Source organism: Theobroma cacao, chromosome 8 (assembly GCF_053813885.1).
Source record: "Theobroma cacao isolate CCN51 chromosome 8, ASM5381388v1, whole genome shotgun sequence".
NCBI lineage: Eukaryota > Viridiplantae > Streptophyta > Magnoliopsida > Malvales > Malvaceae > Theobroma > Theobroma cacao.
In genome coordinates, this window is record NC_142646.1 from 7,041,341 (window position 1) to 7,056,854 (window position 15,514).

At 30.4% G+C, this 15,514-nt stretch overlaps 2 protein-coding genes across 2 annotated transcripts; both read left to right on the forward strand.

The window, feature by feature from the left end:
• Positions 1–3,699: 3,699 nt before the first annotated feature.
• Positions 3,700–7,876, forward strand: PTAC6 (plastid transcriptionally active 6). Its single transcript, XM_007019156.3, has 6 exons — positions 3,700–4,269; positions 4,576–4,644; positions 4,860–4,964; positions 6,326–6,445; positions 7,051–7,140; positions 7,220–7,876. Exons 1-6 carry the CDS (start codon positions 3,778–3,780, stop codon positions 7,334–7,336), a joined length of 993 nt encoding a protein of 330 aa, XP_007019218.3. The 5' UTR covers positions 3,700–3,777; the 3' UTR covers positions 7,337–7,876.
• A 3,407-nt stretch (positions 7,877–11,283) lies between these two features.
• Positions 11,284–13,819, forward strand: PI (K-box region and MADS-box transcription factor family protein). Its single transcript, XM_007019158.3, has 7 exons — positions 11,284–11,486; positions 11,655–11,721; positions 12,316–12,377; positions 12,490–12,589; positions 12,713–12,742; positions 12,860–12,904; positions 13,682–13,819. Exons 1-7 carry the CDS (start codon positions 11,299–11,301, stop codon positions 13,817–13,819), a joined length of 630 nt encoding a protein of 209 aa, XP_007019220.1. The 5' UTR covers positions 11,284–11,298.
• The last annotated feature ends 1,695 nt before the right edge of the window (positions 13,820–15,514 follow it).

Genomic DNA, 15,514 nt, shown 5'->3' on the forward strand with positions numbered 1-15,514 from the left:
TCTACTGCTGGTGTTGCTTGTGGAGAAGCAAGAGCTTAGCATCCATGAGCATGAAATGCTTCTTTTGACAGAGACGTTGTCAAGACTCTTTTATCATCTCAAACAAAGAGACTATAATGCCATATAACATGCAAAGGAATCTGAATTCGAGCCACAGGAATTATATACAAGCCACTATTGCAAGCAGCACCACCTTCGAGCACACATATGTTCATGAGCCTGCAGCACAACAATCAACAGATGACTCACGCTCAACGCAGAATGCAGATGACACGAGCTCAACGCAGAATGCAGATGACATTCCAACTATATATGACGGCAGAAGAAGCCCTAAATGATTTTTAAACAACAAGAAAGATTCAAAGACAATGGACATACACAACAAAATCGTCAGGTGTGCAATAGTTGAGCTGAAAATTAAGGAAGTACTATTATATAAACAGAAGCGAAGAATCAGTTCTACACTCAATCGAATAAGAACATATACATAACTTCTTTACACTGTCTTCTTATTCCTTTCTTTTCTTTTCTGCTTCTTTTCCAACATGTTATCAGACCCATGGCTCTCTCTCTCTCAAAATATCCTTATGTCTCTCTACTCTCAATGATGGAAATTTTTGTACACAGATTATGGGGCTTCTTAAAAGTCAGCATATGTTAGGCTTCATCGATTGGAGACATCGATCTCGACCTCTTGTCAACTTCCAAAATACAAATCCAGACAAGCTTGGAAGAAATCAGATGTCCCTTCTTCAGGATGGAATTCTGGCACCCTATAGTGGTTTGTTAGAAGAGTTTTAATTACTTACTGGAAAGCCTCCAAACCCTTAGGAAACACACCTTTTTCATCTCAGACTATATTAGAAATTTTAAGAGTGTTTGTGATGATTTAGTTGTCGTTGGCAAGCTAGCTGGAGATCAAACAAAAATCTTTTAACTACTTCCAGGACTTGGACAAGGTTATGAAGCCTTTGTTACGACAATGTTGAAACCTCCCACACCTTCTTTTCGATAAGTCATTACACGAGACAATGGAATAAGTGAACACTTTCTGATAGTTTCGGCTCACTTAATTAATTAAAACATGGCTTTTGTAAGCCAAAGATAAAGAGGAGGCACACTTTTGAATCAAAGAAGCAAATAGAATCTACCTGGATTTTCTTCCCAAGGTAGAGGTTTTCTACAAACAAATGCCACATCTTCCAAATTGCCAAGCCTAATATGATTGCTGTTGCTGTTGGAAACAGACCTAGTACAAAACATGATCAAGTATCACCTATGTTCTGTCATATATGCAATGAATCAAGACACATTGCCCTCAATCGTTGGCAAAAGATGATTGAATCTCTAGCAATCTAATTCGACACCTCAAGCACTGGCAACATTTACCATTGCAGAAACACATGATGGCACTTGGCATCCTCACATGGGAGCTAACTTCACACCTAACCGCAGATGCAGGTAAACTCTTTAACACCATTGAAGACAAAAAAAACCGGATAAAAATACTGGTAGGTATAATGGAATAAGTTTTGAAAATCACACACATTAGTTCAACATTTATTAATATTCACTCAAATATTTGTTTATTGGTTGGTGCATGATCTCTCTGTATAAATAGTAAGATTCGAATCCTCTTCTCTTATTTCAAAAAAAAAAATTGATCCGAGAAATTAAACACTCTATTAATCAATTAACTAGTGATTATTGATATGCTTGTTTCTCATATGATGGATTAAATCATAGACAATCAATGAAGAATGTTTTAATGTCACAATAATGTTTTTTGTTTTCTTTCCCATTTCGATTATTAGAAAAGTTAACTGTTTAACTAAATGATTATAGTTTATTTATTAGAACCGTACTAAGAGCTTGATTGGCTTAGTTTTTTTTTTAAAAAATTTAAAAGTTATTATAAAGTTTTTATAAAAAATAATAACTTTTAAAATTAAACTAAAGATGTTTTGTAAACTATTTAACAAAATAAATTATATAAATTCTAATTTGGTTAAAATTATCATAAAAGATATTCATGCAATTTTCAATCATTTAATAAATTATAACGGAACGATTCAAGTTTATATATGATTTTAGATGTTAAAATCAAATAAATCAATGAAAAAACGAAATAACTCTCAAATTTGTACAATAATAATAGTATTAGATTTTTGTTAATTTAGCAAGCAATTTTATCATAATGCATCAATTTCCAAAAAAATAAGAGAAGAAAAAATGATGTATTTGATATTAAAATTCTTTTTGGTGAAAAAGAGAGTTTAAATAGTATCTGAATGTAGTTTTGAATTTTAAATTCTTTTTTCTCTTAATTTTTGTAAGAACAAAAAAATTATAGATTTTGTTATTTTATTGTCGGGTCTTTTGTTTTTTTTTTCTTTTTTTTTTTTTATAGTGTTTGTAAAGAGAGGGAAAGAATATGGAGATCACAATTTGCATAAGGAAGGAGGGGAGAGGGGAATTGATTGAGAAATGAATATTTTTTTGAAAAATTAATATATTTTGAAAAGAAGAAAAGAGAAAGTTCCTCCTTAAAGTTTTTCTTTAAGTTCTTTTTCTAAAACTTTTGTTATTTAATAAAAAAATTATTTTTTTAAGAGCTTTTTAAAAATCATGTTTAATCTGATTTTTGTTTTTAAGAGATATATAAGTTGAAAAAAATCAAATCAAACAAACACTAAAATTGTATTTACATATCCTAACACAAGTACAATTATTCTTAGAAGTTCTCATGGAGTTATAAGCGAAATTAAACACTTACTTTTAAATTTTTTTTTTTGAAAAGCATTTTCTTTTAAATGTTGGGTGGAATTATATAAGAAAAACGTTATTATGTTATATATTAATGGTAGAGTTGAAAATGAATATATATGTTAAGTTATACTACCACATGCTAGTTAAATAGACAAATAATAAATGTATAAATCATTTGTCAAGATTTCTAAATTTCAATTCATACATTAAATAATAATAACAAAAACAAAAAAAATGGTTGAACAATAACACTTATATGAAAAAATGTGTATTTTATTGTTTTTGATAAATAGTCTTTTGATTTTTTTAATAGTTTTCATAATTTTGGTAATAGTTTTAATAATGTTATAAGGTGATCACATATTTTGCATCTATTGATAGGTAAATAGAGATAGCTTATTTGAGTAGAAAGTTCAAAGAATAGCTTATAGAGGACATAATGTTTTAAATTTTTTTTATAATATTTAAAATTTTTTAAATTATTTTTTATTTTTTATTATTTAATTAAATTTTTATATTTTTATTTTAAATTAAAAAAATATTTATAATTAATAATAAATTAATTATTATTAATTAAAATATCATTCATTTTTTTTAATATACATAGTACTAATATAAAATATAAAAATATTATATATTCATGTTAACATGTCACGTCATATTCTATAATATAATATGACTTAAATAATAATAATATTTTAATTAATAATAATTAATTATTATTTAATTTAAAATAAAATATAAAATTTTAATAAAATATAATAAATAATAAAAACTTTTTTATGTAATGGATAAGCTTTTTTTAGTTATTACCGAACTTGGTTTTGTTTTATTAACTTACATTTAATTTGAAGTTTCTTAATTAAAAATGTATCAAGAAATTTGACCCAAAGACAAAACAATTTACTCAAAATGAAAAAGAGAAAAGATTTTTAAGCAGTAGTACTTTTTATTTCGAAAATCTAATCCAAACTCGCTAACTGTTTCCCTCCCCGCTCTCCCGCTACCATGAACACCACCACCACCACCCTCTTCCTCTCCCCACCATTATTCACCCCAAAATTTCACTCATCCCTCTTCCTCAACCACTCCTTCCTTCCTATCCCGTCTCTCAAAGCCAAACCCCTCCATTCCCCCTTAACCCCAACCATTAAACCCTCCTTCCTCGTGCGGGTAGACGACGGCGATGCCGACGGGGGAGGACCCGACGACTACGACATGGAAGAAGAAGTCGAAGAACTCGACAACAAGAAAGACTTCGACGTCGAATACGACCCTTTAGCCACCGCCTCTGTTGCTAGTGCCTCTTCTACTACTGTTGACGTGGACATTACAATTACTGAAAGCAAGAGCTTTGTGTCGACTCAAGGGTGGGACTCGGAGATGGTGGTGGATTATAGGATAAATGAGGAGGAGTTTCATAAAATTAGCTTGTTGGATTGTGATTTTTTTATTCGGAAGCCACCCGACCCGGATAATGATGTTTATGATTTCAGGGAGGTTAGTGCCTTAGTGGGGTTTTGGTTTTGAGGGCATTTTTGTTTATTTGTTTTATTTATAAATATGGGTTTTGTTTTATTTTTGTATTGAACTTAATTACCTTTTCTGGTTGTTTTGTGTTACTTATGTTTTATGTTTTTTCCATATGGGTTTTGCTTCAATTTTGTATAGGATTATTGTTTCTGGACTTTTTTATGTGATTTTTGTTGGTTTTCTCATATGGGTTTTGATTAGTTAGTGTTTAATTCTTGTTTCTGGACTTACTATGTGATTTGTATTTGTAATTTTTTTAATATGCTTTTTCAGATGTATGTTACTCCACCGGATACGGATGTGTATTCCATTCCCAAGGTTCTGGCTCCAATGCCTCAAAAGGTAGTGTCATTGTTGATAACTTTGGTTTTTACTGTTTCTTTTTAAAGACATATTTTATGTAATTTCTTATCTAAAGTGAATGCGACTATAATATTCCCAGCAAACAGATTCTAATGTGTTTTCATTTGAACAGCTAGTCAAATTGACTTCCTTTAAGTTGGTCTTTTGATTTGTTTTCATTAAGGGGCGTAACTCTATTTATGTCAAAATTACAGTATATTCGCTGTGCAAAGAGTGATTATGGCTGCTACAACGTTACAGAACCACCCATTGATGCACCTCGTGATCCACTTTACAAATCTGAGAGGGAGGTCATGAAGGTATGACTTCTTATCTATTGCTGCATAATGTGCCATTTGTTTAACTTGTGAATCCAATACGCTTCTAGTTTTGACCCTCCCTGAATCCGCTCCCTCCTCCAGCCAACCTGACCCTTCCAAGATGAACATGTACTCGATACAAGCATATCTTTCTGTTTTGGTTTGTGGTCTGAGTACCATTATGGGTAGCTATTCTTTAACTCGTTTTTATTTTGGTTTAAGAGTGTTTGATGTTGTTAAATTCAATTGGTTTGATCTTTCCTCCGTAAATACCCATTCTTCCTCAATAAACCTATGAGAGAACTCCATAATTTGCTTATGCATCAGATTTACTGATATAAAATAAAACACTAATCCAGCCTTTTAGATTTTATGCTTTATAAACCCATTAAGGTTGTATTATTGCTAAAGGGTGGCACATTTTTTCCTTAAAAAACAAGGAATAAAAGTAAAGTTGCTAAAGGGTGGGATTGGGTACTACAAAAGATGTTCTTGCATGTAATCTTATTAGTATTTTTCCTCCTAAGTATGGTGTTAACTACATTTGCTGACATTAGCTCTATTCTTGATTAGAAGGTTAGAGGATTGCCTCGTTAAACAGCTAGCAGTCATAGTTAGACTCTTTTCCATGACATTTTTAAATTCAATTGTCAGGTTGTTCCCTTTATGTAGGAATTTAGGTATATCTGTCTTTTCTGTTCCCTAAAGACGTGCTCCAATCTCATATTTGGCTAATTTAACTCAGGCAAATTCTCAACCATATGTGAGGTTAGCCATGTGCTACCATAAGCTGTCTCGCTCTTATATCTTATCTTTCGATGCTGTTTCCATGCATGATAAAAGCTTCCTAAATGCTTGTCGATTGGGATTGAGGAGTTCTTTATTTTCACAAGATTCAATTGGTTTACAGATTTGGCCTAAAGAGGGCTAGAATTTCAACTTTTGCCCTATTTATATACTTTGTCAATTGCAGCCTACCTTTGTTGTTTGATTTCTGTTGAATAAATAAAGCTAGTCTGCTTTTTATTAGCTCTACTATAATTAGGATTTAGTTTAATGAGAAAAAGAAAGAAAAACTTTGTATAAAACAGACATACTGGAAGAAGTGTGAATTAAGAATAAAGCAATAGAAGAAGAAAGAAAAACTAGTGCTAGCATGAAGTCTTTATTTACCCTTGGTCTGATAGCAAAACAGGATATGAATGAGATGACAAATTACATGATTTAGGAATTCAGAATAATTAAAAATCATCCTCCCATTTGCCATATCATGGAATTCTGGTTGTTATCTTAATTTGAAGGAGTAAGGATCATTGATTTTCTTTCAGCAATATTATGAGCTGGCTGTTTTTTTGTTGCAGGTATTTTTGACAAAACATTACAGGAATCGAAGGTTGGGTGACCCAGAATTTGTGCTAGACTTTGAGGAGATATATGTGATTGATTCCAAGACCAAGTCAATTACCAGAGCAAAAGTTTTGGTAAGAAATTTTATAGTTAAATCTACTTTGAATACTCTTCTAATATTGCACATGAGGCTACAACATGACTTGTGCCTTCCATACCCTTTATGCTTTCTTTCTTACTTAGATAAGTACTTTTTTGCTCTTCAGATTCAAATAAGAAATATTCCTCATTCTTGATGATGCGTTAGCTAGTGAGGGTGAATATGCAGTCTTGTTCTTATTCTTGAGCTTGCTCAAGAACCTATTTCAAGGACAACTTGAATATTAGAATGTATCAAGGAAAAAAAAAAAAAGCAAGTAGAAGCAACTGAATTTCATAATGTTTCTACAGTTCTTCAAGCTAAATGTTATATATAAATTGGTAAATAACTAACATGAAAAGAGCCAAAAAAGATGGCAGGTACTTGTGCATGTACATGTTTAACTGGACCATTACACTTGGATAACTTTTTCCTTTTTGGGAGTCTTTCAGGTCATATATTGAAGTTCTGGTTGTCACTAAGGAATCCTCCTCATCCTACATTTTCATAAAACATGAAAAGTAGCTATGTGGTCCTTATTGGATGGTTGCTGCTCGTTTTGTTATTTACCATGGTCTAACTTATTGATTCTTTCTGTAGGTCACAGTTCCAGGAGGAAGAAACCGGGATAGAAAGAGTGACCTACTTGTCATACGTGATAATGGAAACTCCTTCAAAATAATTCATGCGGTGACTATTCATTCTCCAAATCCTTTTGTGGTTGCATGTTAGGCGTTACCTAATTTACTCTTCTTTTCTATGCTTTCAGAGTGAAAAAGATGATCCAACAACTGTAATAGAAAGGGAAGAGTGGGTCAAGACCAGAGAAGACATGGAAGGACATCTCAGAAAGCTACGAGACTTCAGCATTTCAAATTGGTTCTAAATCCAATGACATAATGAAAAGGTTGCTTAATGAAGGTAAAGACAATCATGCAACAAGTAGAGAGGTTGTCTGGATGTGTCAGCATGAGAGGAAATTGAAGTTTGAACTTGCAGAACAAAAATTGACAATGGAGAGCAAAATGTCACTTCCTCGACCAATGGTTCTCTGCGGATGTTGTTGGCGTTATTGGGCCTGTTCAATTTTGTTGTATGTTGGAGCTACGAGAGCATGTAATTATTTCTCTTTGTATAAAATGGGGTTCATCACTCGGACCAATTGTTTGAGTTGAAGTTGTCAAGTGCGTGAATCCTCATTCCTCAATGTCTTTTGTTAGATTGCAAAGACTAAACGTCTCCATTTGTTTTAAGCAAGCCGTTGCGGTGCAGGATTACTGTAAACTCTGCTGTCCTTGGATTTGGCAACTCTTCATCTTTTGATCTTTTATAAGTTTCGGCCTAGGCTTAGCTGATAATAAATTGTGGGTGATTGGATTTTGTATGATCGAGGTAATCTACTTCTTTATCTTGAAATTCATCACTATTTAATTAGCCATTATCAATTTCTCAATTTTTTATCATATGTTGTTCAAATGAATAGATGTAATTGTTTGCTTGTTTGTTTTCACTTATTTATATGAAAATGATAATTTATTTACCCTAATATTATATTTTAGGACAATTTTATATGGTCTCTAGCAGAGGTTCCTCTGGTTTGACAAATTTGAGAAAAAAATCTCAGAGGAATGAATTAGAACACATGCAATGCAATGTCAATAAAATAAAAGATTGCAAATTTAAGAATATCTATGTCTAGTCTTGGCCTGTTGTTCGGCAACGTTTCAATTTCTTTATTCTTTCTTTTCTCTTGTTTTCACTTTTTCTTTTCTTTTTTTTTTTGTTGTTTCCTTCTGTTGAAATCAATCAAAAATACAAAAGCACTCGGTGAAATATTTTTGTATTATCCATAGAGATAAGTAAAATAAAATACAATGCTATTCATCAAAATTAATGTTTTCAAATTAAATTAACTCGCTTTTCAAACTTTTATTTTGTAAATTTTAATGAAAATCAATTGTAAAAAATATAATATTTAAAAAAGTTTCTGAATTATTTTAAAAAAATTCAAATAAACCTTTATATTTTTATTACGTTCAATCAAATTCTTATATTTTTATTTTAGACCAAATAAACTCTTATAATTAACAATTGACTAATTATTGTTAATCAAAATGTCAATTATAAATTTTTTTATGCTACATGGCATGTCATAGTGATAATGATATGATATGTTGATATGGTATGATGATATGATCACATAATATTTTTCACTTTTCACGTCAGCATCATGTCAGTGTCACACGAATATAAATGATAAGTAATATTTTGATTAATAACAGTTAATTAACCGTTAATTATAAAAATTTATTATTTTTATTCAAATTTTTTCAAATAGGACTTAGTTAAATACAATAGAAAAAATATTAACTTATTTAAATATTGACATTACATAATTATAAAATCTATATATATATATATATATATATATATATGTATATATTTGTGGAGGACAAATTTACACTTGAATGCCACCAATGCTTTAGCTTTATAAAAGGCAGCATTTTTCTTTTTTGAAATGAGCAGCATTTGGTTCACGGCCAGATCTCCCTTTTAGCATAGTCCCCAAAATTTTTAAAATTACATCTATATTATATAAAATTTTTAAAATTTTATATATACTCTTTTAATGGTCCCCTCAAAATAATTTTTTATTTAATAATTAATATAAATAAAGAATAACAAAATGATCTCACATACTTCACTCAACTTTAAATTTTTTTTATTTTTTCTTTCAATTTATATTATTATTTTTATTTATATTCTATTTGCTCATATATTCTATGTTTCTATCAATTTTATTCTCCAAATTTCTATGAACCATCAACTATATTCTTTTTCTTTCTTCTTTGTTATGTCATATGTGGGTTCTATCTTCTACTTGTCATATTCTTATTTTTTATGTTATGTGAATATAATGTTCTATGATTTTAATATTTACAAATTAATAAATTATTATGTAGTTCTCAAATATAAGTTGTTGTGTTGCACTATTAATTAAAACTTCATTAATGTATTATTTTTTTATTAATCTTGATTATGTAAGAGAAAATTATCTTGAGTATATCTTTTTTATGTGTTTTATATTTCATATTTAGTTGAAAGGAAATTATTTTGAATATATAGTTTTTGAACAATTCTAATTATATAAGAGAAAATTTTTAATCTTATATATCGTATTTAACTATTTATATTTTATGCATTATAGTTTTATATTTAGTATTATAAGTTTAAATAGAAATAAAATAAGAATACTAAATGTTGAGTAAAGTATAAACAAATTGAAAACAATTGGCAAATTTTTTAAAAGAAAATATGCAGATTGTCTAAATGATTCTCTTACACTTGAGTCACCAAGCCTCAAGGTGTAACTCACGAACAAAAGTAATGTAATTCAAAAAGTCTAAGACTCAATTCTAGAAAAATATATGTTTTTCAGTACATAATTAATAATTGATGAATTTGAATATAAAAAAGATGATCGACTACAACTTTTCAAAAAGATTATTGTAAGTTTTTTTTTTAATATTATATAAAATTATTTCCTATTATCAACTTTTTTATTGTTAGTTAAGTTCAACATATTAGTTTTTTATAATTTTTTAAAAAATTATATTAGTTTTCAAAATTTTTAACCTTTATTTATATGTTTTTCACCTTCAACAAAAATTGACTAGCTCCACCCTTGATTTGGTTATTGACTAATTATCATGTAATGCTTATGTTTATGATATGATTAGAGATATTTATAAATCTAATGTAGCTTGGTATGGAGATAATCATCATGTACATCATTTTGCCACTTGGATTGAGTAATATATGCTAAACTTTTTTTCAAAAAAAAATATTATTAAGTCAATTCAAGTAAAACTAACCATTGCATTAAATCTTCATTAATTACTATTTATTATAAATTACATCTTTTGAAAAATGGTAAAACATAAACAAAGTAATATATGGTTCAAATATATAATGTGTGGGAAATCAAAAAGTATTGCATAATGTGCAAAACAAAATGCATAGTATTGCATAATGTACAAAAACAAAATGGGCGTTGCCTCCCTTGTCAAGCAATGAAGCGGCCTGGCATGTAGAGCAGAGGCCGCCGCCGCCCCAACCCCAAGCCAATTCGTAGCCCTCCTATTTGAAAGACCTCGACAGTTTTTAGCTTTTGGGAAAACCATACATCTCCACCTTCAATAAAATTAATACTTTTGTTCCCTTTGATTTTGATTTGATGGTTAAGATATGATTTATTATAGACTACCATACTTAGCAATTCCATCACTCAAACCCTAGACAAGACCATTCTAGATTTCAATGGCTTCGAATCGTGACACGTGTCCCTTACTACATGCACACCGAATTTTCTTTTTCTACATTAATTTTACGTATGAAACACATCAAAGCCTCCTAAAGATGTTTGTTGTTCCCTCCTCACGCCGGCCTTTAAAGTCTTGTCCGAATTTCCATATTAAAACTCTAGCCCTAACCCTAAGACCTCTCCTTGAGTTACTAATGCTATATATCTGCTCTCACCAAGAGGATCTTAGAGACCAATGGTTAAAAAGGTGAAACAAAAACTAACAAAGCCATTTCTTTTCAAAAACATGAGATTAAACAAAGAAAAAGGCAGTTGGCTTGGCCTTGTCAATAACCCTGAAACAAACATGCCCGTACTGTGACACTTAGAAAGTTCTCTGTCCTCCAAACCTGAAATAGAATGCTTCCCTGTTGTTTACCTCTCTCCCTTTCTCTGCCTTTAAACCTCATTTTCTGCTCCATTCAACTCATCATTTCACAAGCAAAACAAGGGAGAAGCAAAAAAGAAGAGAGCAAGGAGAAGAGATGGGAAGAGGCAAGATTGAGATCAAGAGGATTGAGAACTCAAGCAACAGGCAGGTTACTTATTCAAAGAGAAGGAATGGGATCATGAAGAAAGCTAAGGAGATTACTGTGCTGTGTGATGCTCGTGTTTCTCTTATTATCTTTGCTAGCTCTGGCAAGATGCATGAGTATTGCAGTCCTTCTACTAAGTATGAAGTTTTTTTCCCTTGTTTTTCTTAACCCTTTTTTTCTTTCTTGGTTTTGCATCTAACAACGAGGGATTTCTTTTTTTTTTTTTTGTAATTTTTCTTGATGGGGTTACTTGTTTTTGCTTGTTCCTTTTTTTTTTCTACAAAAAACTTCCTCTTATGGTGAAGTTTGATCGATATCTTGGATCAATATCACAAGACTTCCGGAAAGAGGCTGTGGGATGCCAAACATGAGGTAGGTTTGAATCTATTTTCCTTTCTTATCTTTGATGTTTCATCCTTTTTCTATCTGTTGTGACCCTAGCTAAGGACATCTGGTTTTCTCTTGCATGTTCCAGGAAGTGACCTGTTTTTTTTGCTAAAAAGTTAACAAAAAACATGAACTATGAATTCTCTGAATAGATCTACAAATGGGATGAATTGATGTAGTCCTTTAGTTCTTCCTCTCTCATGCATAAATTTTATGCCTTTTTTTTAGAAAAAGAAACTAAAACTATCTGAAATGTAACATCTATCAACAGATCTGGCAATAAAATGTTATTGCCCACCTTCCTTTTCCTTGCAAAAAATTGAAGAACTACATAGAAGTCAGTTTTAAAGGCATAACAAAACAATTAATGCATTTTCCCTGAACAGATCTCCAGTAAGATCTACCTAGTTCATGATGGTACTCTAGGGTTTCTTGGTCAAAAGCACAATTTTAACCAACATACCAATATCTAAGCTCATATATAGGTCATATATAGCTATGGATTTTCTTGTCAATAAACTAACAGTTTTTTTTTTTTTTTTTGCTTTTTCTGTTTTCTCTTACAATAAAAACTCACAGAACCTTAGCAATGAAATAGATAGAATCAAGAAAGAGAATGATAGCATGCACATTGAACTCAGGTACATATACTTTTCCAGCTTTGTTAATTTCTTTGGTTTCCTCTCTCTCTCTCTCTCTCTCTGTCTCTTTCTCTCTCCCTCTCTCGGTCTTATGTTTTAAGCATGTCCTTAGGCATTTGAAAGGCGAGGATATCACATCTTTGCAGTACAAAGAGCTGATGGCCATTGAGGATGCCCTTGAGAATGGCCTTGCCTGTGTCCGTGCTAAACAGGCCAGTATTGATTACTTACATTAACACTCTATTTTCCCCTTAAACATCTCCAAACTATATTTAAGTTAAAGCTGATCATCAATCTCATTTTGGCTCCCTTCTTTTTTTTTGTGTGTGTTACAGATGGACGTCCTTGATGTGACAAGGAAAAATGTATGCATATAGTATTATATATAATTACTAGTACTAGTATCTCTGTGACTACAATTGGCTAATTATTTGCTAATTATATTTGGCTAACTTCTATGCTTTTGTGTGAGTGATTCTCAGACGAAAATGTTAGAGGAGGACAATAAGCAGCTCAATTTCATTGTGGTATTTATTCTCCTATATCTCACCTCCTATTTTTTCTATTTACCCAAGTAAGCACTGTTTAATATCTCCTTGTTGACATAGTATCTATGTGTTAATTGCAAGGGAAGAAAAGGGTGATCATAACTGATAGTGTGGAAGATTTGTGCCTATAATGAAAATGGCAAGAAGAAGGAACACCTCTATTTGCAAAATCATTCAGAAAGGAAAAAGAAAATAAGCAAAATTATTCAATGAGCTATACAACAAAATTCTAGTAAGGATTTATAAGATGGGAGAGGGAAAAAAATGTCACATGTCACCTTGCTCACCTAGTTTAAACTTTCATCAGATTAATCTGATTATATTTACCCAAACAAACGAGAGACTTCACATGATAAAAGGGAAAAAGTTGGCCTTGCAACCGAGTGGTGTAATGTCATGTTAGCTCTAGAGTCTCAGTAGCTAAGAAGCTACCTATCGAGCTCAATGCCTTGCAAAGATTTGTATATGGGAATAGGAGTATTTGCATTTTGCAGCACCTTGTTGAGTTGACATATCAAAGCTTCTCTAGCATATACACAGAGGAAACAGTAGTTTTTCTCTAAAGCAGTGGAAAAGAATGTCGACCCTAGACTTAGGATCCTTGCTATATCAGTGTATATATAAAGGGTCAAAGGCCTAATTTATTCTCCCTCTTTTTTATCCCTATGTAATAAACAGCTTCTTGTCTATCACTCCCATTAGCTTGTTAATTTTCATGAATGGTTTATAATGAATGTATAATCTCTGATTTTGCAGAATCAACAGCATATAGCTTATGAAAATGCAAGAGAGCAAATGGACAACGGATACCAGCGAGCAAGGGACTACAACTCGCAGATCCCTTTCGCCTTCCGTGTGCAGCCTATGCAGCCAAATCTGCAAGAGAGGATGTAATCATGTTGTGAGGGGTGGGGCAGATAGCTAGCTGAAGCCTGAAATTCTCTAGCCTGCTTTTCTGATACTAATAACTTTAATTTTCTGCATGTTTCCCAGTGTTTGTGATGCTCTTAAACGCATTTCCCTTAACTTTTTAATAAGTTAAAGCCGTATTGCTAGCAACTATGAACTTGATCTGTGGAGTGTGGACGATCACTATGTCTGTCTACTTTGAGACCCATTATCTATATGTGTGCTTATCTATTATATATGCACTGGTTTTCTTTTGTGTGTTACCAATCTTCTCGCTTACTTTGAGTTTTCTTAATTAGTTACTTTATTAAGATTATTGAGTTGGGATGTAGTTGCCAAATTTTGCTATTGGATATGATATTTATTGATTTTATTTTCCTTTATTTAGAGGTTAATTAATTATAAATATGCAATCATTATAAACTCATTTTTTACTATGTTTGTAGATGATATCACTATTATTACTATTATTCACACACGCGCATATATATATATATATATATATATGTAATTGACAAAAATAATAATAATTGTTTCATTATATTTCTAAATTATCATTTCAAATATTTTTTTATTTAATATTGATAATATTTTTCTAATTAGTAAATACAAGAATTCTAATTGCATCTAATAAATTTCATTAAAATTTTTTCTATAAATATTAATCAAATTTATCTAATTTATGACTATCATTAAAAAATATTTTTGTTGATTTCTAATAGTATTATATGATTTATAGATTAATACTGCATACATTGAATTATATATAATTGAAATATTAATCTTCTTATATATATAATTATAAAATTACTTTTACACTTAAGAAATACTAGTATTTTACATATAATTATTATTTTAATATTAAATAAAAAATAATTATTCAATTTTCAATGCTACAACAATAAATATCAATATATATATATAGATATATATTTCTTCTTAAAATTAGTGTGCAACGTTATGTATGATGCGGATATAAAATAACAATATAAAATATTATAAAGTTGAACCCGAACTTTTCAATGGCAATTTTATTAATAGCTTGATATTTATTTTTAAATATTAAGATTTAATTTCCACAAGCTTGATGTAAATGCAAGGCCAGCTAAGTGTGATTTAATTTAGCCCTTTGGTAGTTTAATTTCATACTTGTTAATGTCATCATACTTATTTACGTAAATATGGCACGTGAGAATAGTAAATAAAAATAATGATGTAAAGCATTCCTTACATGCAACTCAACGTGCCACTTTAATTAACCTTTATTCTTAATTCTCACCTAATCTTTTTATTTAAAATATATAAAAAAAAAAATTTGCTCTATGCAACAAGATATATATCTTATGCCACGCTTGATGCCGTGATGGTATATATATGTACGTTTCATGTCACACCTTCTTGTGTTACGTAATTACAAACAACTCTTTTCATCTTTTCATAGCCAAATATGTACATACACATGAATCATATGTCCATGCACGAGCAAATTAATGTTAGAACAATTTCAAAACAAATTGGTGTCAATTTCATTTTCTATCAATGAAGTCATAAAACACTATGAGCTATAAATATATATTTATCATTAAAATTAAAATACTCAATAAAAATTAAACAAGTTTATATAATTATCATAAGTCCACTTAATAATTATCTTAAACTTTTTAAATATAACTTAATTGA